Source organism: Carassius gibelio, chromosome A6, assembly GCF_023724105.1.
Source record: "Carassius gibelio isolate Cgi1373 ecotype wild population from Czech Republic chromosome A6, carGib1.2-hapl.c, whole genome shotgun sequence".
Taxonomy (NCBI): Eukaryota; Metazoa; Chordata; class Actinopteri; order Cypriniformes; family Cyprinidae; genus Carassius; species Carassius gibelio.
In genome coordinates, this window is record NC_068376.1 from 8047675 (window position 1) to 8069235 (window position 21561).

General features: G+C 39.2%; 1 protein-coding gene across 1 annotated transcript; it reads left to right on the top strand.

Annotated features, from left to right (window-relative positions):
* Window positions 1–743: 743 nt before the first annotated feature.
* Window positions 744–21557, top strand: LOC128015377 (serine/threonine-protein kinase 24-like). Its single transcript, XM_052599179.1, has 11 exons — window positions 744–1429; window positions 5070–5300; window positions 15285–15341; window positions 15587–15695; window positions 16980–17137; window positions 17345–17530; window positions 17739–17884; window positions 18735–18852; window positions 18947–19009; window positions 19939–20084; window positions 20661–21557. Exons 1-11 carry the CDS (start codon window positions 1388–1390, stop codon window positions 20704–20706), a joined length of 1302 nt encoding a protein of 433 aa, XP_052455139.1. The 5' UTR covers window positions 744–1387; the 3' UTR covers window positions 20707–21557.
* The last annotated feature ends 4 nt before the right edge of the window (window positions 21558–21561 follow it).

A 21561-nucleotide genomic window follows, 5' to 3' on the forward strand; every position in this document is an offset into this window, starting at 1 on the left:
CAGTAATATGTGAAGAGATGGGGAATCGATTTCAAAAATAAACCACCGTCGACATCTGGTGGTAATCAAGATTCTTGCAGTTTGAAAGTGCTTGTTCCTCTGTCGTCGAAAGGTGTCGCTGTTTCGCAATGTGAAATAATGCGAATATTACAGAAAAATATTCTAACTTTGCGGAATCAGTGGAGATCTTTTTTTAACAATGTTAAATAATATGAATTTAATTGTAATATACAAACTATTCAAATAATATATTTAAAAATTAGCATATACTGAAGGAAAATGAAAGAGTAAGGATAAACGCTTTAGTTTAGTTTAACTTGTTTATTAACATAGTACTAGCATATTGGATGTTTAGTATTAAAAAGCATTCTGCATGACCATATTTTAGATGCCTTAAACCTACCCATACCTAACTTAACAACTACCTTACTAACTATTAATAGCAGCCAGCAAATTAAAAGTTTACTGAGGTAAACGTCGTATTAATAGAGAGAATGTGTCCTTAAATTACAGTGTGACAAAGGAAAGTAAATTAAATGTCACAATCAAATAGATTTACATTAATAGTAGTACAGATACGAGAATTTGACCCACCTGACAAAATATGTTGAAGCAAAAAAGAAGAAAAAGAAGAACTTAAATACAGCGCTGAAGGCCGATTGCATGCACTCTTTGCCATATGATTAGGCATACAAACCCCTCCCCTTTCCTGCGGGGGCGGGATCTGACGCGTCCGGATCCGCCCTGATGTCCAGATGACAGCACGGACAAGATGGCGGCCAGCTGGGAAGTGAAGTGAGGATGTCAACATAATTTCTTCAGTTCAAACAAGACAGGATTTTCACCACCCACCCCCTCGACCAATCCGCGATATAGTTCATGTTCCGTGCATCTGTTTTAGGAGCCAACACCGGGGCATTTTTACGCAAACGTGCGCATGTTTTTGCGCTATGTTTTGGAAATCCGTTTGCGCAAAGATGACCATCAACTCTTGACGAGCAATCTGGCCTGCTTGAACCTCCAAACCCATTCCAGGAGTCAACAAAAAGAGCGTCTCAACATCCGATCGCACGCTACACCGACTGAAAACTCTGCGATCGGTCCGATCGACGCTGTTCTGACGGGGGTTCGCGGTGATTTCCGCGAGGAAGAGCAGCGGTTCTCATTAAAGCTGCGGAAGTGGAGGAGAGGTTTTCACACCAGTCATCTTTCACATGCACTTTCTGTCCTCCCGTGGATGCTCTTCGCTCCATTATCCAGCTGTAAAATACCTGAGACCACGTTAAAACTCGGGCAAACGGGTCCCGGTGGTGCATTGGCTGTATTTTGTCCGGAAACAGTGTTTTTTTTTGTTGTTGTTGCCAGTTTTAGTGTTTAAAGTGACGCCATGGCTCATTCTCCAGTGCAGGGCAGTCTGCCTGGGATGCAGGTAAAGAAACTCACAGCATCGTTTATTAAAGTGTATATGTATTGTGTAATGTTCCTCCCTTTCATAAGCATACGAGTTTTTACTCTCTGATAAGTTGCAGAAGATCTGTTTGATCCCCCCCCCCCCCCGTAAATAATGGTAAACATAAACGTGTTATGAAGTATGTGTGTTTTTTTTAATCAATAAGTTCGTTTTATTGTTCTATACATGCAGGACCCATCATGTATGAAGTAGGACAGTTCCAATGAAGAACCCTTTTCAGGGTCAATCTATTAAAATGTTCATGTTCATGAACCATTCTCTTCTTTAAAACACAAAGATCCAATAAAGAATGGAAAATGTGAAGTTGAAGGGTAGAGGCAAAAGGAAAGAGGGTGATGAGGGATGGAGAGATGTCTCCAGAGAGTAGCCATCATAACTGGGTCTCTGTTCATGCTGGGCTATATGACTGGTTTGTCCTCAGGACAAGAAAGCAATCTGCCATCCCAAGTAGCTGAAATGGCTTATCGCTCCTTTAGGTTGAATGTGCAGGAAGCCATTGTTGGCCAAGAACCTCCATCTTGAAAGAAGGCCATTAAAACCAAAGAGCATCCATGTGATAAGAGGAAACCCGGAATTATGTAGGAGGTCACAGATTTCCACAGGGAGGGCTACTGTTCACCCGTTCTGAGAGCATAGTGATGGAATAAGGGCTCATTCTCTTGTATTTCCTTCTGGGTCACAGAGGAATTGTGGTGGGCATCCATTAGGAACATAGCTGAAGCCTGGATGCTCTTTCACCTGGCTGTAACACACCTCATATGGACCGGCCTCAGAGTTTCCAGCTCCCTAAAACACAACCACAGATAGGAGCCAAGGGATGACGTGGCCTTCGAAAAGAATTTGTTGGCTGTTACACCTGTCAGTGCGCATCGGGATCAGGATTAGAGATCAGCTGGGAGTGTGGGCGAGCAATCAGCATTAGGGCTGAATCAGGGAGCAAAGCCTTCATCATCTCTGTGATGGGACGGGCCGATGACAGCTAATGAATCTCTGAGTGATGCATTAAAGGGCTTCTCTGTGGGTGCGTGCGCTTTGAGGAAAGATGTGTGAAAATCATCTGTGTCTGAAAAAATGGATTTGTGTGTGTTCATAGGATAGCATCACTATTTGACAGAGCGCAGACTGGCAGTTGATCATTTATCACAGTGAATACTGTTCACTGGCCTCTTTTTTTCCCTCTTTCATAAAGGTTTTTGTCATCTTTTGAGTATATTTGCTTTAGGGCTGCACGATAAATCAAATGTTGTCAGTGAACAACGGCTCTGTGTAGTAAAAGCTTCTCCATGTGAAAGCGCACAGGTTACAGTGATTTACCGCTGATTACAGAACCGGCAGTCCTGATAAGATATGCATTAAATATCGCATGCGATTTATCGCGAAAAAATGCAACTACCAGCATAGCAAGCAAAGGAAAGAAAAGGTTATAATTGTTTAATGTCAAAGCCCAATCAAAATCATTTTGTTGTAAATTTCCTTGGTAGAATCTAGCCAAATTAGACGGAAGTAAACATAGACAGGATGTTTGATACATGGAAATATGAAAATAAAATGCTTTATAGTTTTAGAAGAATTCTTTCTAGAGTTCAGAAGCACAGCATTTAACTGATACCAGAAGCTTTTGTGAATATCTTTACTGTCACTTTTGATCAATTTTGATATGCCCTTGCTGAATAAAAATATTAATCTCTTTCAAAAAAAAAAAAAAAAGAAAATCTTACTGGCCCCAAATTTTGGAACAGTACTGTATATTTATAGAATATGGGTTTAATAATAACCATATACATTCGAGAAACTTAATTATCAGTTTTCCTATATCTAGCTTAAGTTTTGTTGATAATTTAGCATTTTACTCTGTTAGCGTTGCACTGTACACAGTGTTTTTGAAAAAACTCATAAAAAAAAAAAAGCTAAACGTCACATATCTTTGTAATGCAGAGATTCTTGATTCGAATGAAGCAAACTATTTTAAGATCAAATCAACACAGCAGGTACAATCCGTGTCTTTGTCAGACCGCCAACAAGGCGTCATGCTGTGATCCCATTGTGTTTTCCAGCTATTGTAATCTACAGGCATCTTTTTACAAAAATAAATAAATAAATGTATGCGCAATTCTTTTTTTTTTTTTTGTTATTCAATACCACTAAGAATTACAGTGATTCTGAGGTTTGTTCTGTTTAGGAACAGTGTCACCTTTCAAAAGAGACCAAAACCATGCATATACTCCAAATGATTGAAGAACAGGATGCTTTAGGTTTGCCTTTTTCTTAGGCTGATTTTACAGGAATGCTATTGGGTCAATGAAAATCCTTCTGATTTGAATACTGTAAAGTGTTGGTTTTAAGGACATGTATGTTAAACAGTATTTGATACTGATTTGGGTTGAAATACAAACGTTGAGAAGCACTTGAATAAATGAAACCAGTGCTGTTTGTATAAAATGAAATGGAAAAAGCTGATCAGCTCTTTCAGCCTTATATCAAAGCCAAGGTATCCCTAAACAGATTTCCATTTATTCACAATACCCTGAGGTATGAGGCATCAGAATAATGTCCTTTAGGCTGCTGTCTTTCATCTTGTATCTTTGGTGCACTAATGCTGTGGACGATCAGCTCTGTTGTCATCCATGTAACTGGATTTAACGCTTTCATGAGGTCCCCGTGAAATCCTGCCTGCGTGTACCTCCCGCAGCGCCTCTGAAATTGCACCGGACAAGCTGTTCTGTTGTTGTGTTCGGCATCAGTATGACTCTGCGTTCAGTAGGTTTAGCGTTTATGCTACCAAAAGAGATTTGGAGGATTTTAAGGTCGTGAATTTTTGCGTGCTCACAGGACTTACACGGCAGCAGTTCCACATTGTCTTCAATTCTGGACACACTGACGGTTCGTCTAGCATGGGTTGTTTTGCTCTGTTTGAATGATGGTTATGAAGTGGCTGTGATGTTCTGGACTTGTTTTGGAGGCTTGTGTTAAAGTTAGAGCAGTCTGAGGTTTACAGGCTTCCTCGGTTAGTTCTCTTTTTCTCTTTTCATTATTTGAGTGCTTTGCAGATTAACCACCATGGACTCTGCAACAAACTGCCACATGCTAATAATGTTGACGCTGTTTGTATCGCTCTCTGGGTTTCCTTTTAGAAGGCCTAAGGGGTCTGCAATATTCAGGGTCATTGCTGAGAACTTTGGGAACTTTGGTCCCAACCAGATGTGCTTCAGTTCTCAAATATACTCAGGACTTGCTTCAGTAGCACTTCAGAGAACTTCTAGTCAAACCAAATGCTGGATTAAAAAAGCCTGTCTTGAGATTTTTCAGAAGTATCCTTGCAGAATGTTTAACCCAAATCCATTTCAGTGATACATTGAGGTCATTTTAAGTATTGATCACCCATCCACCTTGTTACTTTAGCTTAGAAAACTCTTCCCGCCTTTAAAAAATATATACACTTTTATGCAGTGTTGAGCACAAGGCTCTTTTCTGTATGGAATTCTTACCTTAAAATGTCACATCATGCAATTTAAAAGTACTACATGAATTCATAAATTGTTTAATCTGCTTAAAGCTGAATAGGGACCTATACTGACTTTACTTTGTTTTTTCATTGCAGAATTTAAAAGCAGATCCTGAGGAGTTGTTCACCAAGCTGGAGAGAATCGGTAAGGGTTCATTCGGAGAGGTGTTTAAGGGCATCGACAATCGCACGCAGAAAGTTGTGGCCATCAAGATCATCGATCTGGAAGAGGCTGAAGATGAGATCGAAGACATTCAGCAGGAAATCACAGTGTTAAGCCAGTGCGACAGTCCCTTTGTCACCAAATACTACGGTTCCTACCTAAAGGTGAGTGGCTGGCATATGCAAAAAAAGGTCATGCTTTATAACCTCAGGGATGAGAGTCTTGACAGCTGCTTTTCCACTGTTGAGCCAGGGCTAACAATTAACCGTTAGGGTTGTGACTGTGAGGAAATTTTCCCACTGGTTAATCGACATGTGACAACATCAGTAACAGTGGTATCACTATGGAGGCGGGGCGTTCCATCTTTTTCTAGCTTTCCTTCGCTTTTAAATAACTTGTAAGAACAGCGTGCACATTTTACTTTCACATATAGAGGCAATTCAGCGTAAAACAATTGTTTGTTCGACTTTTCACGCTTTCCTTTGCTTTTAAATAGCTAAAAGGAGCCCTACGCATTTTACTTTCTCAATACTCTACTTAGCTGCAGTTCGGCGTTAATTGCTCGAATGCAACAACAAAATACAACGTCAAACTCACTTTAGCCTATATATAAAACAGAACTTTTATTAACAAAAGTGAAAATACACCATGCTATAGGGCAAGCTATGCCTGTTATAAAATAACAAATAACTTACATAAAGTTTAAATAGGTATTCAAAATTTTGAAATAAATGAACATGTATAATATATAACCAAATAAAAAAGAAACGTAGAGCATTTATTAGCAAATAGAGTAAGAAAGCTTGGAGGCACGTCATACACCTTGATGTCCAACAAAATAAATAAATGACACAAAGTTTAAATAAAGTAAAAATCTGCAATGTTTAAAAAAACTTCCAAAATCACCTAAGATAAATGGCAAAAGTCAACAGGCTTTTCTGAGTTCAAAATGTTACCTAACAGGAGCTTTTGCATTTAGTTTCGAATCTAAATCTAAATGCTGCGGTGGGGCAAGTGTTGTAACTGGTGTTGAGGCAGAACACCGGTATCACCATCAACACTGTGTATCGCGGCAAGCCTATTAGCCGCGCTGGGCCAATAGCCTCGCACAAAACAAAACAGCTCAATCAGGTCTTTTAAGTCCAAATGCGCACACATATAACAAAGTAGAAAAATATTGATTAACCCTTGTATGTTTAGGTCACACTTCTTTAATGAATTTTCCACGATGTGTGTAATATGAGAATGTTTGGGTGCTGTCTCCCGTCTGACTATACGGTTATCCTTTCAGCCATAGCAACAGAGGGAGCTCACAGACAGAAAATCTTAGTTATGAGTTACACCGAGTATATGAAATATATGACTCATGCTGATGTAGAAGTCCAGAATCAACAAAGACACGTGGAGGAGACCGAACTAATATGAAACCAAATAAATTCATGATAAAATCCTGTATATCCTAAATATGATTTGTACTTCAAGCGGGCTGGTATTTTCATAAGCATAACGTATATTTATAATGGCAATGTATAGCACTCCGGACCCCAAAGAGTATCAGTGAGGACTCAAGAAACTTCTTGACAGTTCAAGTAGGCAAGTAGGATTAAAGGCTTAGTTCACTCAAAAAAGAACGTTCTTTATTAATTTACTCATCCTGTCTTTCCAAAATGTTTGTTCAGCTTTGAAACATGATGATATTTTTTATGAAATCTGAGAGATTTTGGCCTCTCTGCTGAGAGTCCATTACACCCCAAAAATTGATGCATCAAAAGATTCATGAAAAGATTGTAAAAGTCGTCCATATGAATCAAGTGGTTTAATCGAAGTCTTACAAAGAGACACAATCATATTATGTGATGAGCAAATGTAATTTAGGCTTTTATTCACATATAAACATTGATCAGTGGATATGCGTAGAGTACATCAAATATGGTAAACCGAATCTCAAAAGTGCTTGCCTGACACATAATAACCACTGAGGTTTTTTCTCACATTTCACGCAAGCACTTTGGAGCTTCCGCAACCATTGAGGTTTGTTTTTTGTGCATCAAGCAAGTACGGTAAAGCTGCTGTTTAGCATTTATGATGTGGGTTTGATATTGGTTTGAAATGACAGGAAGGTGAGTAATAGATTTCATTTTTTGGGGAACTCTTCAGCTTTTACCTTTGATTTCAAAGCCTCAATACTCCAGCTTATAAGAAAACACTGTTCCCTCATCCTCAAGTAGTCATTTTAATCTTCCAATTTGGTACTGAAGAAAGCTTGTTTGTTAACTCACCACAGTTGAAAACAGTTGTGCTACTTAATGAAGTATGGAGTTGGCAACACAAAGCCTTTTTTTCTTTTGCTGAAGTGATGCCAGCACACTGACATTTCTATAGTCCAATTCTGGCTTCAAAAAAACAGCTTCCTCTAGAAGCTCATCAGTCTGTTGTTCTTTTGAGAGATGAAGGCTATTCCATCTGTGAGAGTACAATACCATCTTGAATCAAGACAGCATTCTGGATTTAAACAGGACAGAGAGAAGGGGATGTCCCAGATGCATGCCAGAAAGAGGACATCAGAGTTTGAGAAACAGACACCCCTCAGGTCCTCAACTGGCAGCTTTGTTCAATAGTGTATGCCAAACAGCAGATTCATCAGAAATTTGGAGAAGACTGGGTTGTGGGCCCTGTAAGTAGAAAGAAAAAGAATACAATTCATCTAAAGTTGGCAAATACGAAAGAATGGTAGAATGGCCAACTTAGAGACTGGACAGTAAATGATTAGACGGGTGTTATTGGTGACTGAAACTAGGTTTGAGGTAATGAGAACAATTTGATAGTAATATCTGCAAAAAGTGCCAATTAAAGCCATGCGAAGTGCTACAGAAGGTCAGTTTATTAAGAAACTAGTTCTGCCCATCTGTCATTGTTCACTCAAGTATCCTCCATTTACAGTTTGAAGAATACAGAATTTATTTAAAATAGAAAAAAAGATTTGTGACATTATTTTTACTGAAAATTCCTGTGACTTTAAGTGATTCTGGAGACCTTGATTATTTGGTTCAGGTGTGTTCGATAGGGCTGTGCAAAAAAATGGAACGCGATTTTCATGCGCATCTCATCAGTAAAAACGCTCCTGTAATTAGAAGGATATCTCCAGCACATGCGTTCAGATCAGGGTTGCCAGGTTTTCACAACAAATCCTGCCCAGTTGCTCTCTCAAAACTAGTCCAAAACTAGCCCAAGCGGGTTTCCAGGAGATTCCCCGATAAAAATTGCTTCCCGGGGTAAAAATATTTGTCTACTGACAACTAACACAAAATCGCTTTCAAAATCAACGAAGAATCGCCTGCAATTTTAAAATCGATTTTGTGTTAATTGTCAGTGAATTACGGCTTTGTAAATGCCAACTAGTGTTGCCAAGTCTTTGGTTGTTTTTCATGTCCACGGGTCAAAGCGACCCCAATACCAATAACGTGATATTTATCCCCTAAAATGCAACTTTTATCAAGGCAACCCTGCCAAAAAACGTATATTTTAACAAGTTTTATCGGGGAACCTTCTGGAAGCGAGATTGGGCTAGTTTTGAGAAGCACCTGGGCAGGATTTGTTGAAAACCTGGCAACCCTGATCTGAACGCACGTGCTGGAGATATACTTCTAATTACAGGACCGTCTTTACTGATGAGATGCGCATGAAAATCGCATTACATTTTTTGCGCACCCCTAGTGTTTGATTAGGGTTTGAGCTGAACTTTGAAAGGAAAGTGGGTCCACAGGAGCAGGCTTGAAGACCTATGCTTTAAACTTTAAAGTTCGTGAAATTTAAGTCATTGTCTTTTGTGATGTGTTGTTCATGACAGCGTGTAGTTAAAAGTAAATTTCTGGGACCATGTAGTACTACTAGTTACCAAATTGCAGCTATATTTGGAGATTGATTTGCAGCGTTTTGTGGTTCATGTTTTGTTCCATGCTAGTTGGGTAAATCAGGGAGATATGATTCCTGTATCGCATAGGCCTACATTAATGTGTGATAGCACCATTTGGCAAGATTTGTACAGTAAAGCTGTTAGAGGGTTAAAATAATCACACCTCATTTCGCTTTGTTTTTCAGTTGAAGTAGAATTCAGACAGTTCAATATGACTTGAGCTCACACTGATGACCTTAGTTATTACTATTTGGCACGCCGTCAGGCAGCATGTTCAGTCCACTTCCTACTGTGAAAAAAAGTGTAAAACTAGCATGTGTGGGTGTTCTTTAAATCAGCCTTGAAACCATTTCAGCCTTTCTGTCTCACGCTCTTTCCTCCTCAGAAACAGTATGTGCCAAATGTTCATAATCTTTGATGCCCCATTTAGAGCTGAGATTCTCAACATTAAACTTAAGCTAAAATATCCTGTGTCATAAATGAAAGCTGAAAATGTGGGTGTTCACTTAAAGCTCAAGTTAAAAGGGACCATAGTGAAGTGTTGTAATGTCACTTTTCTTTTTGTTGTGCGTTTAAAGCTTCTAGCCAGAAAGAGAGAAGCACAGACAGCAGCTGTAATTTCAGCCTGGGGGAATATTCAATATGTATTTTTGGGAGAGAAACACATCCTGTAGCATCACTTATTGCTTTGAAGATCTGTAATAATGAACAGGAAGTGAAATAACTGAATTTTTTTTTTTTTTAACTAGGTTTATTTTCCTGCCTGTGCAAAGCTCACTGTTAATTAACTCTTGCAGTGTTTGCTAATCCATTGCTAAGTTGTTCCAGGGGATTTAGGATCTCGCCAAGGTATCCTGGATGGTTGTTTAGATGTTTTGTGTGGTTTCTAGGTGGCTATATACTGTCCCAGGTCAAAAGAGCTCACCTTTAAGTTCCTGTAGCTTACACTGCTGGAGGAACACAATTATTTTTATCACAGATTTTTTTCCCCTCAGTTTTTTCCCCTTAAGGCCATACCTTATTAAATTCGGCAAAGTTTTAGAAGGAAAAATCGATTAATAGTTTGTTTTCAGTGTTGTAGCAATGTATGGGGCCCTGCTCACACAGGAGTCACTTTCAAATCAAGCAGCTTTCTGTTGCTCAATGTAGCAGATTTGTGTCACCAACTTCAACCTGTTGCAAAATCTGCTGTTACTGGATTTTGATGACGGGGCAGTTGTAGCCTAATGGTTAGAGCGTCAGACTTTTAACAAGAAGGTTGCGGGTTTGAGTCTCCGGTATGGCATGAGTTGTCGGTGGGCAGAGTGAATGACCAGTGCTCTCTTCCACCCTCAATACCACAATTAAGGAAAGACCCTTGAGCAAGTCACTGAACCCACAACTGCTCCTTTGGCGCTGCAGCAATATGGCTGGCCACTGTAGCTTGTGTGTGTCTGTGTTCACTGCTATGTGTGTGCGCTTGGATGGGTTAAAGGCAGAGCGCAATGCCGAGTATGGGTCACCATACTTGGCCACACGTCATTTCACATTCACGTTCACTCAAATTTGCAGCACTTTATGATTGCTTTCCTTAATGTCTGATTCTATAGATTCAGATAGATTGCATAGATTCCAATCGAAGTGACTGGATTTTGATAACTGAAATTTACAGCATTTTATAACTGCTTGTTTAAACCGCAAGATGGTCATTGGCAGATTTTACACTGCCTTTATTATTTTGTACTGTTCTCTGAGATCCACTTATAAAGTTATGAAGATTTTTACATCAAAATACATCATAATTTAGAAGTGATAGGCTATTTTCAGTCCTGTTTTGACCCCATCATCGGAACGCTCTGTTTGAATAACCGAGGTGGATTGTAGAAGTAAAGCACACTGCTATGATTGGTTAACAGTTGTGTGTGTTCGACAACCTACATCCTTCATAGATGGAAACTGCTGTGATTTAAGTTACAAAATGCATAAATACTCCGTACATATCAGATGATCTGTAAAAATAGACAAAGTAATAGTTACCACATAATAAAAACAGTTATTTATAGTTACTGTTGGATCCAATATAGTCAGCACAGCAGCATCTTTTAATCTTTCTGAAAATCCTTCGTCGAATTGTGCTTGCTTGTAAATAAATCAGCAGTAAAATAAAGTGAATCATGGACCAAATTCTTACTGACACAGTAAGTTTTTAATTATAAAGTTAATCCACTCTTTCCTAATGTTTGGATCAGAAGGAAGGCAATGCAAAGACTGTTTTTCCACATCTTGGCAGTGTCATCTTGACAGCGTCTTGTTGTCTTTGGAGCCATCTTTATAGTTTGGTTTCTGCATAGATCTGCGTTTGTCTCTTTTGTTATTTACACTGCATGCAGGAATCAGTGTGTAGGGCTAAACAGGCAGTGATGTAGAAGCAGGAGTTGATGATCTTGTGCGGAGGCGGGGTTTAGCCACACTATTACATCATAAAGTGGCACATTCCACAATCTGTTGTTTCGGCAGATTGGCTTCAGTAGAAGCTGTTTTGAGGCCCAGTTTATACTAGTGCATTTTTTATTTTTAAACTGCGTTTTAAAATGAAAGTGATCATCGTTTACACAGGCATTTTCACTGTGTTTCAGAAACATTCTCAATCCACACTACAGAACTGAAAATGCATGTCACATGACCATTCATGCAGGTACAACCATAGATATGTAGATGCTAGGGATGGGCGTTTTCCGCAAATATCACATTCGAATATTTGAGCTCACAAAAAAAAACGAATATTCGAATATTCGTTTAAATTAAGTTTAATGAGAGAGACGTTATTTTTCAGCAACATTTATTGTTTCTGTCATTTTGAACAAGCTTACACACAATAAGCTTGAACATTACACATCATGTTTTGTAGCTGAAAACCTTTAACAATGCGTGCAAACAAACAAAAGTACAAAAAAAAGTAAAAAAAAAAAAAAAAACGTAAAGCAGCCTGCAGCAATTAGGCTATTGTAGAACGTAGACTTAACTTTGTAACTTTTAAACTGTCAGCAAATCGTTTTTGCTTTTTTTATTGTTTTACATGTTCTTGTTAAAGGTCCTGTTTTACGCACTTTTTTGAAGCTTCGATTGTGTTTACAGTGTGCAATAGAACGTGTTCATGTTTCGCGTGTAAAAAAAACACAGTATTTTTCACACAATTCACCAATGTGTATACTGCTGTTTTCACTGTCATAAAAACGGGCTGATGTCTTCCTTGTTCTATAAAGTCCCTCCTTCAGAAATACGTAACGAGTTCTGATTGGGCCAGCGGTTCCTGTGTTGTGATTCGAGAGCAGCTTAGAGCACGCGATCCTCCTGTAAATGCGATTGGACTAGTTTTGGAGTAGTTTTGAGAAGCAAGTGGGCAGGAGCATGTGCAGGAGATGTATTTATAGTCACAGGAGCGTTTTTACTGACGAGATGCGCATGAAAATCGAAATTTTTGCACAGCCCTAACATCTAGTTAACAAAACTAAACAGCGTTGCCCTTTGTGTAATAAGTTACAGAAACTGTTAAACGCACCAACTTAAATAATAAAATACACTTACAGGTTGTGGTCCATAAACAACACCTTCTCCAGACAAAGAGGGAACTGCTCCATCTTTCAAGAATAATCATTGTGCGAATACGGCATTAAACTGATTGAGATTGAGAAAGTTGTCCTCAGCAAGCTGTCCTCACATAGTTTTACACGTGGATTATAGTTTTCCGGAACAGAGTTAAACATAAATTGTAACCATTAATCTCCAAGTACAGCGTCCTTGGGCAGCCCAAACAAAGATTATTGGACTCCGAGATGGAAATAACAGCGTTTCAACGACATGGCGAACACAAATGCAGCTGTTCCTTCTCCGTTGGAGTGCAACAAGGCCACGCCCCCTGTTTGTGAATTCATGTGGGCGGAGGTTAGTCAAAAAACTGTTTTAGTGATGTCATTACTGCAGGAACTAGAGGGATGTAGTCCAAACCGGTCGTTTTTTTGTAGGTGAATTCTGTTGAATCAAATATCTCGCTTGGCATTGAACTTTGAGCTTTAGAATTTTACAGATATTATTTATACTCTAACAACAACATTACACACTAACTAAAGTTTAAAACATGTAATCACGAAGAAGGGGGCCTTTAAGAAATACGGGCATGTAAACATGATCGGGGGAAAGTCGGCTCCTTAGTATGTTAACAATAAGGCCGGCCGCGGAGAAAACGCGCTCTGACGGCACAGACGTTGTCAGGACTCACAAATAACGGTGTGCTAAGTGAATACGTTTTGTGAAGCGCTTCGTGTTTTCATTTTACCACTGAATGGGATCCTCATCTGGTGGAATACATGGCTCCAGCAAGAACTGTTCCCACTCGTCTTGGCTGGACTCTCTGTAATCATCGCTGAAGAACTGGCTCAGCCTTTTCCGACGAGTGAGCATTGAATCCTCTTCATCATTGGTGATGGCGGCTGCATCCGCACCACTCGCATCAAGGAAAATTTTCTGATAATGTTCAAAAAAGTTTTTTTTTCTTTCTTCTCTCATGTTTTCATCGAGAAACCTGACATGTTTGTGCCGAGGGTCTAGGGCAGACGCGAAAGAGGAGTTTTCATTGCATTTTCCAAGTTAGCGTTGTTTATTCGTTGCTTGAGAGATGCCGCAACAAAGTTTTTCAATTCGGTCACTTTCTATGATTCTCCACTGCATATTTGAAGTACTGTAGAAAACCGCAGTTCTTAGGTGGCGTTCACATATCACGTCTTTTGTGCGCTCAAGTTTGTTATTTCCAATGTAGGTGCATGGAATGCGCATTCATAATGGAACCGATGTGGTCGCAATGCGCACGCGGTGCGACGCGCCGCGACGCGCCCGTATTTTCCAGGCGCGTCCACACCGCATAGAGTTAAAAAAATCTCAACTTTTCAGAATGCCGCAAGTGCAGCGCAGGTCATGTTACAAGAACTAAACATTCAACTTCATCCTTCATATCCGTGCACACCCCTAGTAGATGCCCCATTCGACTGCTTCAAGCACATAGACGAGTAAATTTTAACGGTCAATTTGACATCATCCACCATAATAATCAATGAATATTTGAAGATGCCACAATCCTGCATAGCTGATGGTTGTAAAAAACTCAGGATTTAAATTTCCAAAGAAATGGGACAAACAGGTGAGAATGTGTTGGTTTGTGTTTTTGAATGTATTATCTCAATATTACCAGCTTTCAAACATTGGTAACTTGCGTTACTTTTATGGTGAATGACATCAAGTTGACCTTTTGAATATAGTGGAAGGCTTGTGTATAGCAGCCCATAGTAACAGTCGCTAAAGAGGCATCTATACATGTACATATCTATGAGTACAACAATGTGCAGGATGTTATTGTTTACACGGTCGTCAAGGATACCCAGAGCAAATATGGGCAGCCACGCCCCCAGAGTTTTCAAACTAAAACGGGGTCTGTAGCATTTTTTAAGTCTCTGGTTCAAAAACGCCAGGGTAGTGTAAACGACAGGCATAACCGTTAAGCAAAAGTTAAGAATTTTAAAATGAAAACGCACTAGTGTAAACGTAACCTTAGACTAACAAGAAAGTTTTGAGTTCTGAAACATTTTTTTTTTTTTTTTTTTTTTATAAGATTGTGATATTATATTTTGGGAAGATCGCCCACACCTAGTGTGAGATATTCACCAAAGTTAAAAAATTAGGTTTAGGGGTCAGTATGAGCATATACCAAAAATAAAAATTTCAAATAGAAATTTGTGTATCTTAGTTTTGGCATGACTTGCCAGTACTACTGTGAGCAGTAGACCATAAATGAATTATCTCAGGTGCAAAAGTGAGAGAGACACACAAAGCGCTCTACACAGAAAGATGAAAGAGCACACAGAACTTTGTAGCTGCGCTGCGGTGAACCATTAGGTGCAATAAATAAATCGTTCAGTTTTAAGAGGCTCTCGGCGTGCTTCTTCGTTTTCAGTTTCTTCAAACACAGATGCTCACTTTCTCTCACTCTTAGTGAGAGGTATGTAACCCAGTTTCCACTCTTCCCTCTCTCTCAGACTAGCTAATCCCAAATTAAAGGAGATTTTAGGATTACACTTTTGGTCATTTGCCCTCTCACTAGAAAATGCCCCGACTCCTCTGGAAAAGTAGTTGTTGTTTATTTGTGAGTCGATGGATTTTTCTTACCCTTTGACACCCAGTTCTTCTACGTCTCTTTCTCTTGCTGTAGGACACAAAGTTATGGATCATCATGGAGTATTTAGGTGGTGGATCTGCCCTGGATTTGGTACGATGCAAAACGATCTTAGAAATATTTACGTGTGTGTGTGTGTGTGTGTGTGTGTGTATTTATTTATATATATATGCATGTATGTGAGTGTATTGATATATACATATAAATATACACAGTACAACCACACATTATTTAAACACAAACTTTAATTTTGGATGCGATTTAATCAATTTTTTGTTGTTGTTGTTGTTGTTGTTGTGATGGGCTTGGGCTTGTGTTTGATCATTGTTCTCTTTCAGCTGGAGCCTGGTGCTTTAGATGAAACACAGATCGCCACCATCCTGAGAGAGATCTTGAAAGGCCTGGAGTATCTACACTCTGAGAAGAAGATCCACAGAGACATCAAAGGTATGGATGGTAGATTCAAGGTCATCTTGACCTTAGACCACCATCTTATGCATACTGCACACAAAAATGTTCAGATCTCTTTTGCAACTTTCTGGAGTCAGGGTGTGCACTGTTTTCATCTGTCCACCGAGATGCAAAGTTTCATTTACAAAGTACTAGGCTTCTACGTTGAACACTTCTGAGAAGGTTCTGTCTGGGTTTTCAGCATATATAAAATAACTATTAGCAGTTAGAATTATTAGCAAGTATGCATTATCAATTGTACAGCTTCATTTTCATGGAAACAATCTGTTATTACTATTTTGTTTATTTACAAAAATTGCTGAGCAACTTTCCATTTCTTGTCACTGTGAAGAAAGAAAGTAAAAACGTATGTAAATGTTTTTGAAATGGTGTTCAGACTTTTTTTTTTTCTTTTTCTTTTTTCGCAATAAGTGTTTATCAAATAACACTAAATACAAGAGTACAGAGACAGGAGACTCAGTTCTGGATTCTTCCTCTGCTATTCACTTTTGTTTAACAAAATACTCTGTTCATGAGCACCACCAAGTCATGATTTTAGGCAACAGCAGCTGCTCTGACATTTGACCAAAATGCTAAATCTCTTGGTTGGCCAGTTTTCTTCACAGTGTGATGGAAAAGATTAGAACACACACGGTCCGTCAGAACAGCAGTTCATTCAAATTAAAATGTAACACACCAAATAAACAGGCCTCTGTTTTTTTTCAGTTTGTTAAATGAGTGAAGTACATGTATAGATCTGAGATTGTCAAACCTTTTGATGGCCATTCATATAATTATCATAAATGATTAAGATGACAAAGTTAAATAAATGTTTCATTGTACTAAAGCAGGTTGGCGAAAAAAAAAAAAAGATTTATTTGCACATATAGTAAGATACTAGCTATTAAGTTGACAACATATCTGATATTAACAAAACTGTAAAAAAATAAATAAATAAAAATTAGTTCAGTCAATACAGTAATGGCACTGAATTATCTGGTTTCTGACTATTCCTTAGAAATCATAATGACTTGGTAAATCAAATTTGTAAAAAACATTATTTAATATCTTAAACATTATTGGTATAAAATGTTTAAACTTATAAAGGCACAAAAAATGCATTATGTGAAATATTATTATTATCATTATTATTTGACTTTATCATGGACCGCCAGCGCACCTTTTGGCCCTCCAGGGTTTCCAGACCCCAGCTTGAACCATAATGTATATTCATACACTCTTAACCAAACTTTCCATCCATCACTTTTTTGTTCCTTTCAGCTGCAAATGTATTATTGTCAGAGCAAGGGGAGGTGAAGCTGGCAGATTTCGGTGTGGCCGGTCAGCTCACAGACACGCAGATCAAGCGGAACACATTTGTGGGCACACCCTTCTGGATGGCCCCAGAGGTCATCAAACAATCTGCCTATGACTCAAAGGTGAGGGTCACTGTAGACACGCCAATGAAAGTCCATCATCACCAGACGTCTGGCTCTGGATTAGGTGTTGATAGGAATTACTTGTCAGTTTTTCCATATGATTCATTTAGATGAGTGATGACTGTTCCACTTCCACATGACCTGGCATGAAGACATTGCCCGTTCACATCAGTTCATTTATTGAATTTTTTTTGCTTTTCTTTCAAGGCTGATATTTGGTCATTGGGCATCACGGCGATTGAGCTGGCTAAAGGAGAGCCGCCCCACTCTGATCTGCACCCCATGAAGGTGCTGTTCCTCATTCCAAAGAACAACCCCCCTACACTGGAGGGCAGCTACTGCAAACCTCTGAAAGAGTTCGTCGAGGCCTGTCTAAACAAAGAGCCCAGTTTTGTGAGTATGCTCATTGGGGATTCCCAGAGGTCATTTCCTCTGATCCTTCTGGCAGAACAGTTTATTCTATTGCTGCTAGTCAGGTCATGATCTTTTTATGGTTATTAAGGCATGTTCTATAATTGTACCTGCATCAAATAACAACACCGAGGTTTCGTATCAAAGGACCAATCTCACACTTTCTTACATCTTTCTGCCTTTCTCTCAGAGACCGACAGCAAAAGAGTTGTTGAAACACAAGCTCATCGTGCGCTATGCGAAGAAAACCTCCTATCTGACAGAGCTCATCGACAGATACAAGCGCTGGAAGGCCGAAAAGTCCCGAGCGGAGTCCAGCTCCGATGAATCTGACTCGTACGCAACTCAAAACACAAAGATTTTCATATATGTATTAAAGGAATAGTCCACCCCAAAAAAATTCTAATTTTGTCATCATGCATTTCTTTCTTCTGTGAAACATGCAATGATATTTGGAGAACCCTGGATCACATTTACCTCTACTGTATGGATAAAAAACACTGAGACACTTCATTTATGTTCCACAAGATAAAGCCACGCAGTTTTGGAATGACATGAGAATGAGAGAATGAGTGACATAATGTTTATTTTCAACTGGTTTCTATCCTGGGTTAAAGGGTTAGTTCACCCAAAAATGAAAACTAGGCCATAAATTACAAGTCGATTTGTCTTTGATCTTTCAAGCTGTTTAATACCAATCAGCGGGCGTTGCAGTGCATAAGTCCAAAAGAAGCTAAATAAAAAGCACCCATCCATAATAAAAAGTGTCTCACAGTTCCTGGGGGTGAACAAAATCCTCCTGTAGTGAGGATAAGCCAACATACAGTGCTAGTAAAGTTTAGCAGTTACAAGTATGAACTGTGTGAAATGTGGAAGATCTAAGAACATAATCAAGGATGACTTTACTGCAGGGTTAAAGAGTTAACAACAAGAGTTGACCGCTTTCATAATAAAGCCATTTGATCGAAAGTGGTTACTCACAAGCTGCTCCATTAACTAGTCAAGCGACTTAAATAACTATCTCTAACATCATCTAGATTGCACAATCAGTAGTTTTCTGCCTTGCTGGTTTTTGGCCCTCTCCTAAATTCTTCTGCATTTCTCATGCATGCCATTTCATTTTTCCTTTTTCTTTTATCTGTTTAAAATGAATACTTTTTTCTGTCTTTGTCTTTGTTCCACCCAGAGAACCGGATGGCCAGGCGTCTGGTGGGAAAGACTTTGGCAGTGACGACTGGATCTTCACCATTCGAGAGAAAGACCCCAAAAAGCTGCAGAACGGAGCCAGTCCAACAGAAGAGAAGGTAGGTGACCGAGCTCAAGGCCACAGCTGACTGTTGTGTTGCATAAGTGTTTTCTTTCTCTTTCATCACTGTGTGATGTTTTCTGCTTCCACAGGAGCCTATCAAGAGGCCTCTGTCCCAGAGTCTGTCCACTGTCATCACTCCAGTCTTAACTGAGGTTAGACATACTAGTCGATTCAGAGTTGATTCAATGCCAAAATCAGAAATCCATTTATGTTTAAATGCGGGTTTGTATTTGTACTTGCCAGCAGTGAGGGTGCATATCGTCTGTGGTGGCACTGGTCAAACCCCAATTGGGTTTGAAAAAGTTTTTGGACCCCTAAAGTGTTTTTTTTCCCCTTATGTAAGGTCCCGTTTCCATGTTTCACCAAGGTCTGCTCACTGTAAAATTTCTGGCTTCGACACTGTTATAGAAACGATGTCAGCATGAAGATTAAAAGTCACCCTTGAATGCTTTATTATATCTTAAAAGCATCTTTTAAAGGAAGCCGTCACTCCCTCAGGCCTCTTACTAATCAGTATGGAGCAATGAGGAATTTGAGGCGGAGAGCGGAAAATTGAGGGATGCTGGGAAAAAAGCCCAAGGACAAGTGACTTTGCACTAATTTGCTCCACCCTCTTCTTTATTCAAGGACAAATCCTTCCATTTCCTCTCATACTCTTCATGAAAGTGCAGTGCTCTGTAGTCTAGATTCATGACTCCACAAGAAGATTGTTTTTAGAGTTCCTGATCTATATATATTATTGGATTAATAGTCTTGTAATATTTTAAAGACACACAAGTAAACCATGTCTTTACACAAACACACGATTTATCAAATTCATATTATCCGTCAAATGATTGTAAATTCCAAAATAAAAAAGAAATGTTTTTGGTTTAGTTTGACCTTCCTGCCTTGTGATATATATACTGTTATTGTGATATAAAATTACTTTAGGCAACACACCTGGGCAATTGCCCCAAGTTGGTAAAAGTAAGGCTGCAGGTTATGGACTTCTATCTCTGTCACTACCAGATTACTCCAAGGATACTGTCTCTTTAATAAGTGTGCTTTCAGCTGCATGTTAAATTCTGTGTGTCCTCAGCTGAAGGAAGGGGCAGGAGATGCTGCAGCAGCGACAGTAAAGCCTGAAGTTCTGGAGCAGCTCGGGGAGGCCATTTTTCTCGCTGAAGAGGCATATCCAGGGATCTCAGATGTCATGGTCACCCAACTTATTCAAAGGCTACAACAGTAAGGACTGCATGATTCAGTTCCCCTTCACTGGCACAGTTCTCCCTTCAATCATCACTGAACTATGCTCAACCTGGTTGAAATAGAAAGTGACTTTCCAGTTGAAGTAATTTTGGTGTAATTACCTACCACAATGATATTGAACAATTTAAACCTAAGTTTAAGTGAGGGTGAGTACGAAACGTTCAGTGAGAAAGTACACTACCATTCATAATATTTGTTACTTTTTTCTTTTGAAGTTTCTGACTATTTAAAATCCGTGATGAAAACTTTATGCTGCTTTAATCGTTTTATAGAAACCATGATATATTTTCAGGATCCCTTGATGATTTGAACATTTATAAGAAAACAGCATTTCTTTGAAATGTCAATCTTTTGTTAAAAATAAAAAAACTGTCACTTTTGATCAGTTTAGTGCATCCTTGCGGAATAAAACGATTTATAAAAAAACATACAACATACAAGCCAGTACTTGCTTTAATGTAACGGTCAAAAATGATTTCTCTAGAAGAAATAAAACATCTTCTGGTAGCTTCTTTCATGCAGATTCCTTAGCTTTCGTTTTCTTTCATGCAGGTTCTCTAGAGGAAGAAAGTCATCATCATCATCATCGCACCAGTGATTATTGCATTAGCCTGTCCGTCTCCCATCGGTCCCGCCCCCTGGCATCAGCTCAGCGAATCCTGACACCAGCAGACTCCGTGACGTCTACCCTGGAGGACCAACTGTCCTTCACTAGCTTATCAAGAGAACTTCTCAAACTCCTCAAGCTTCCCCTAGTTTCACTTTTCTTTTCTAATCTCCTGGAACACTCTTTGGAGTGTGAGTGTATGTGCTTGTGTGTATGCATAATAGCGTGTTTGTAATGAAGACTGCTTAAGCAATGGACAAAATGTAGACGTAACTCCTTTGGCTAAGCACAGAGTGAGATGGAGGCAGGTCGTTTTGAATTATCGCACCCGAGCTTTTGGAAGAATGCATTAAGTGAATGCCATCACAGGGCGAGGAGACCAGCCCATCGCCGTCTCCTCAACCCTCAACGAAATACAAGATAGTGTGCATGACTCTGAACAAAATGCATGTGTGAAGACGGAAGTCTGTCGGAGTGTGCGCGCATCCGAGCCCTGGTGAAGGAGATTGCAGTTCTCGCGCTGAAATCTCAGGTAATCTGCCACAAGCAGACCAGTCATCCAGGAAGACAGAGGGCGCTATGTTTGGATTTGTGTACAGATCTGTGTATATAGTCTCAGTTTTACAGACCTTTAAAAGAGATGATGGATTTTTGCTAATGAATCACTGTGTACAGATGGCCAAGAGCTTCTGTAGATATTGTTAGAAACAAAGGTAAATATTTAAAAATCGAGCCTCTGAAATGCCTTGCCTTTTTATGAAATGTAAAAAAAAAAAACATTGTGGGGTGGGGGGGATGGGTGCTCTGTTAATTTTAATAAAAAATGTAAGGGTTTTACTCAATGTT

Excerpts from the sequence above, each read along its gene's own strand:
- LOC128015377 (XM_052599179.1), top strand. The coding sequence starts at position 1,388 with ATGGCTCATTCTCCAGTGCAGGGCAGTCTGCCTGGGATGCAG. Across the intron at positions 15,342-15,586 it reads GTGGATCTGCCCTGGATTTG|CTGGAGCCTGGTGCTTTAGA; the intron begins GTACGATGCAAA and ends GTTCTCTTTCAG. Across the intron at positions 15,696-16,979 it reads GATCCACAGAGACATCAAAG|CTGCAAATGTATTATTGTCA; the intron begins GTATGGATGGTA and ends TGTTCCTTTCAG.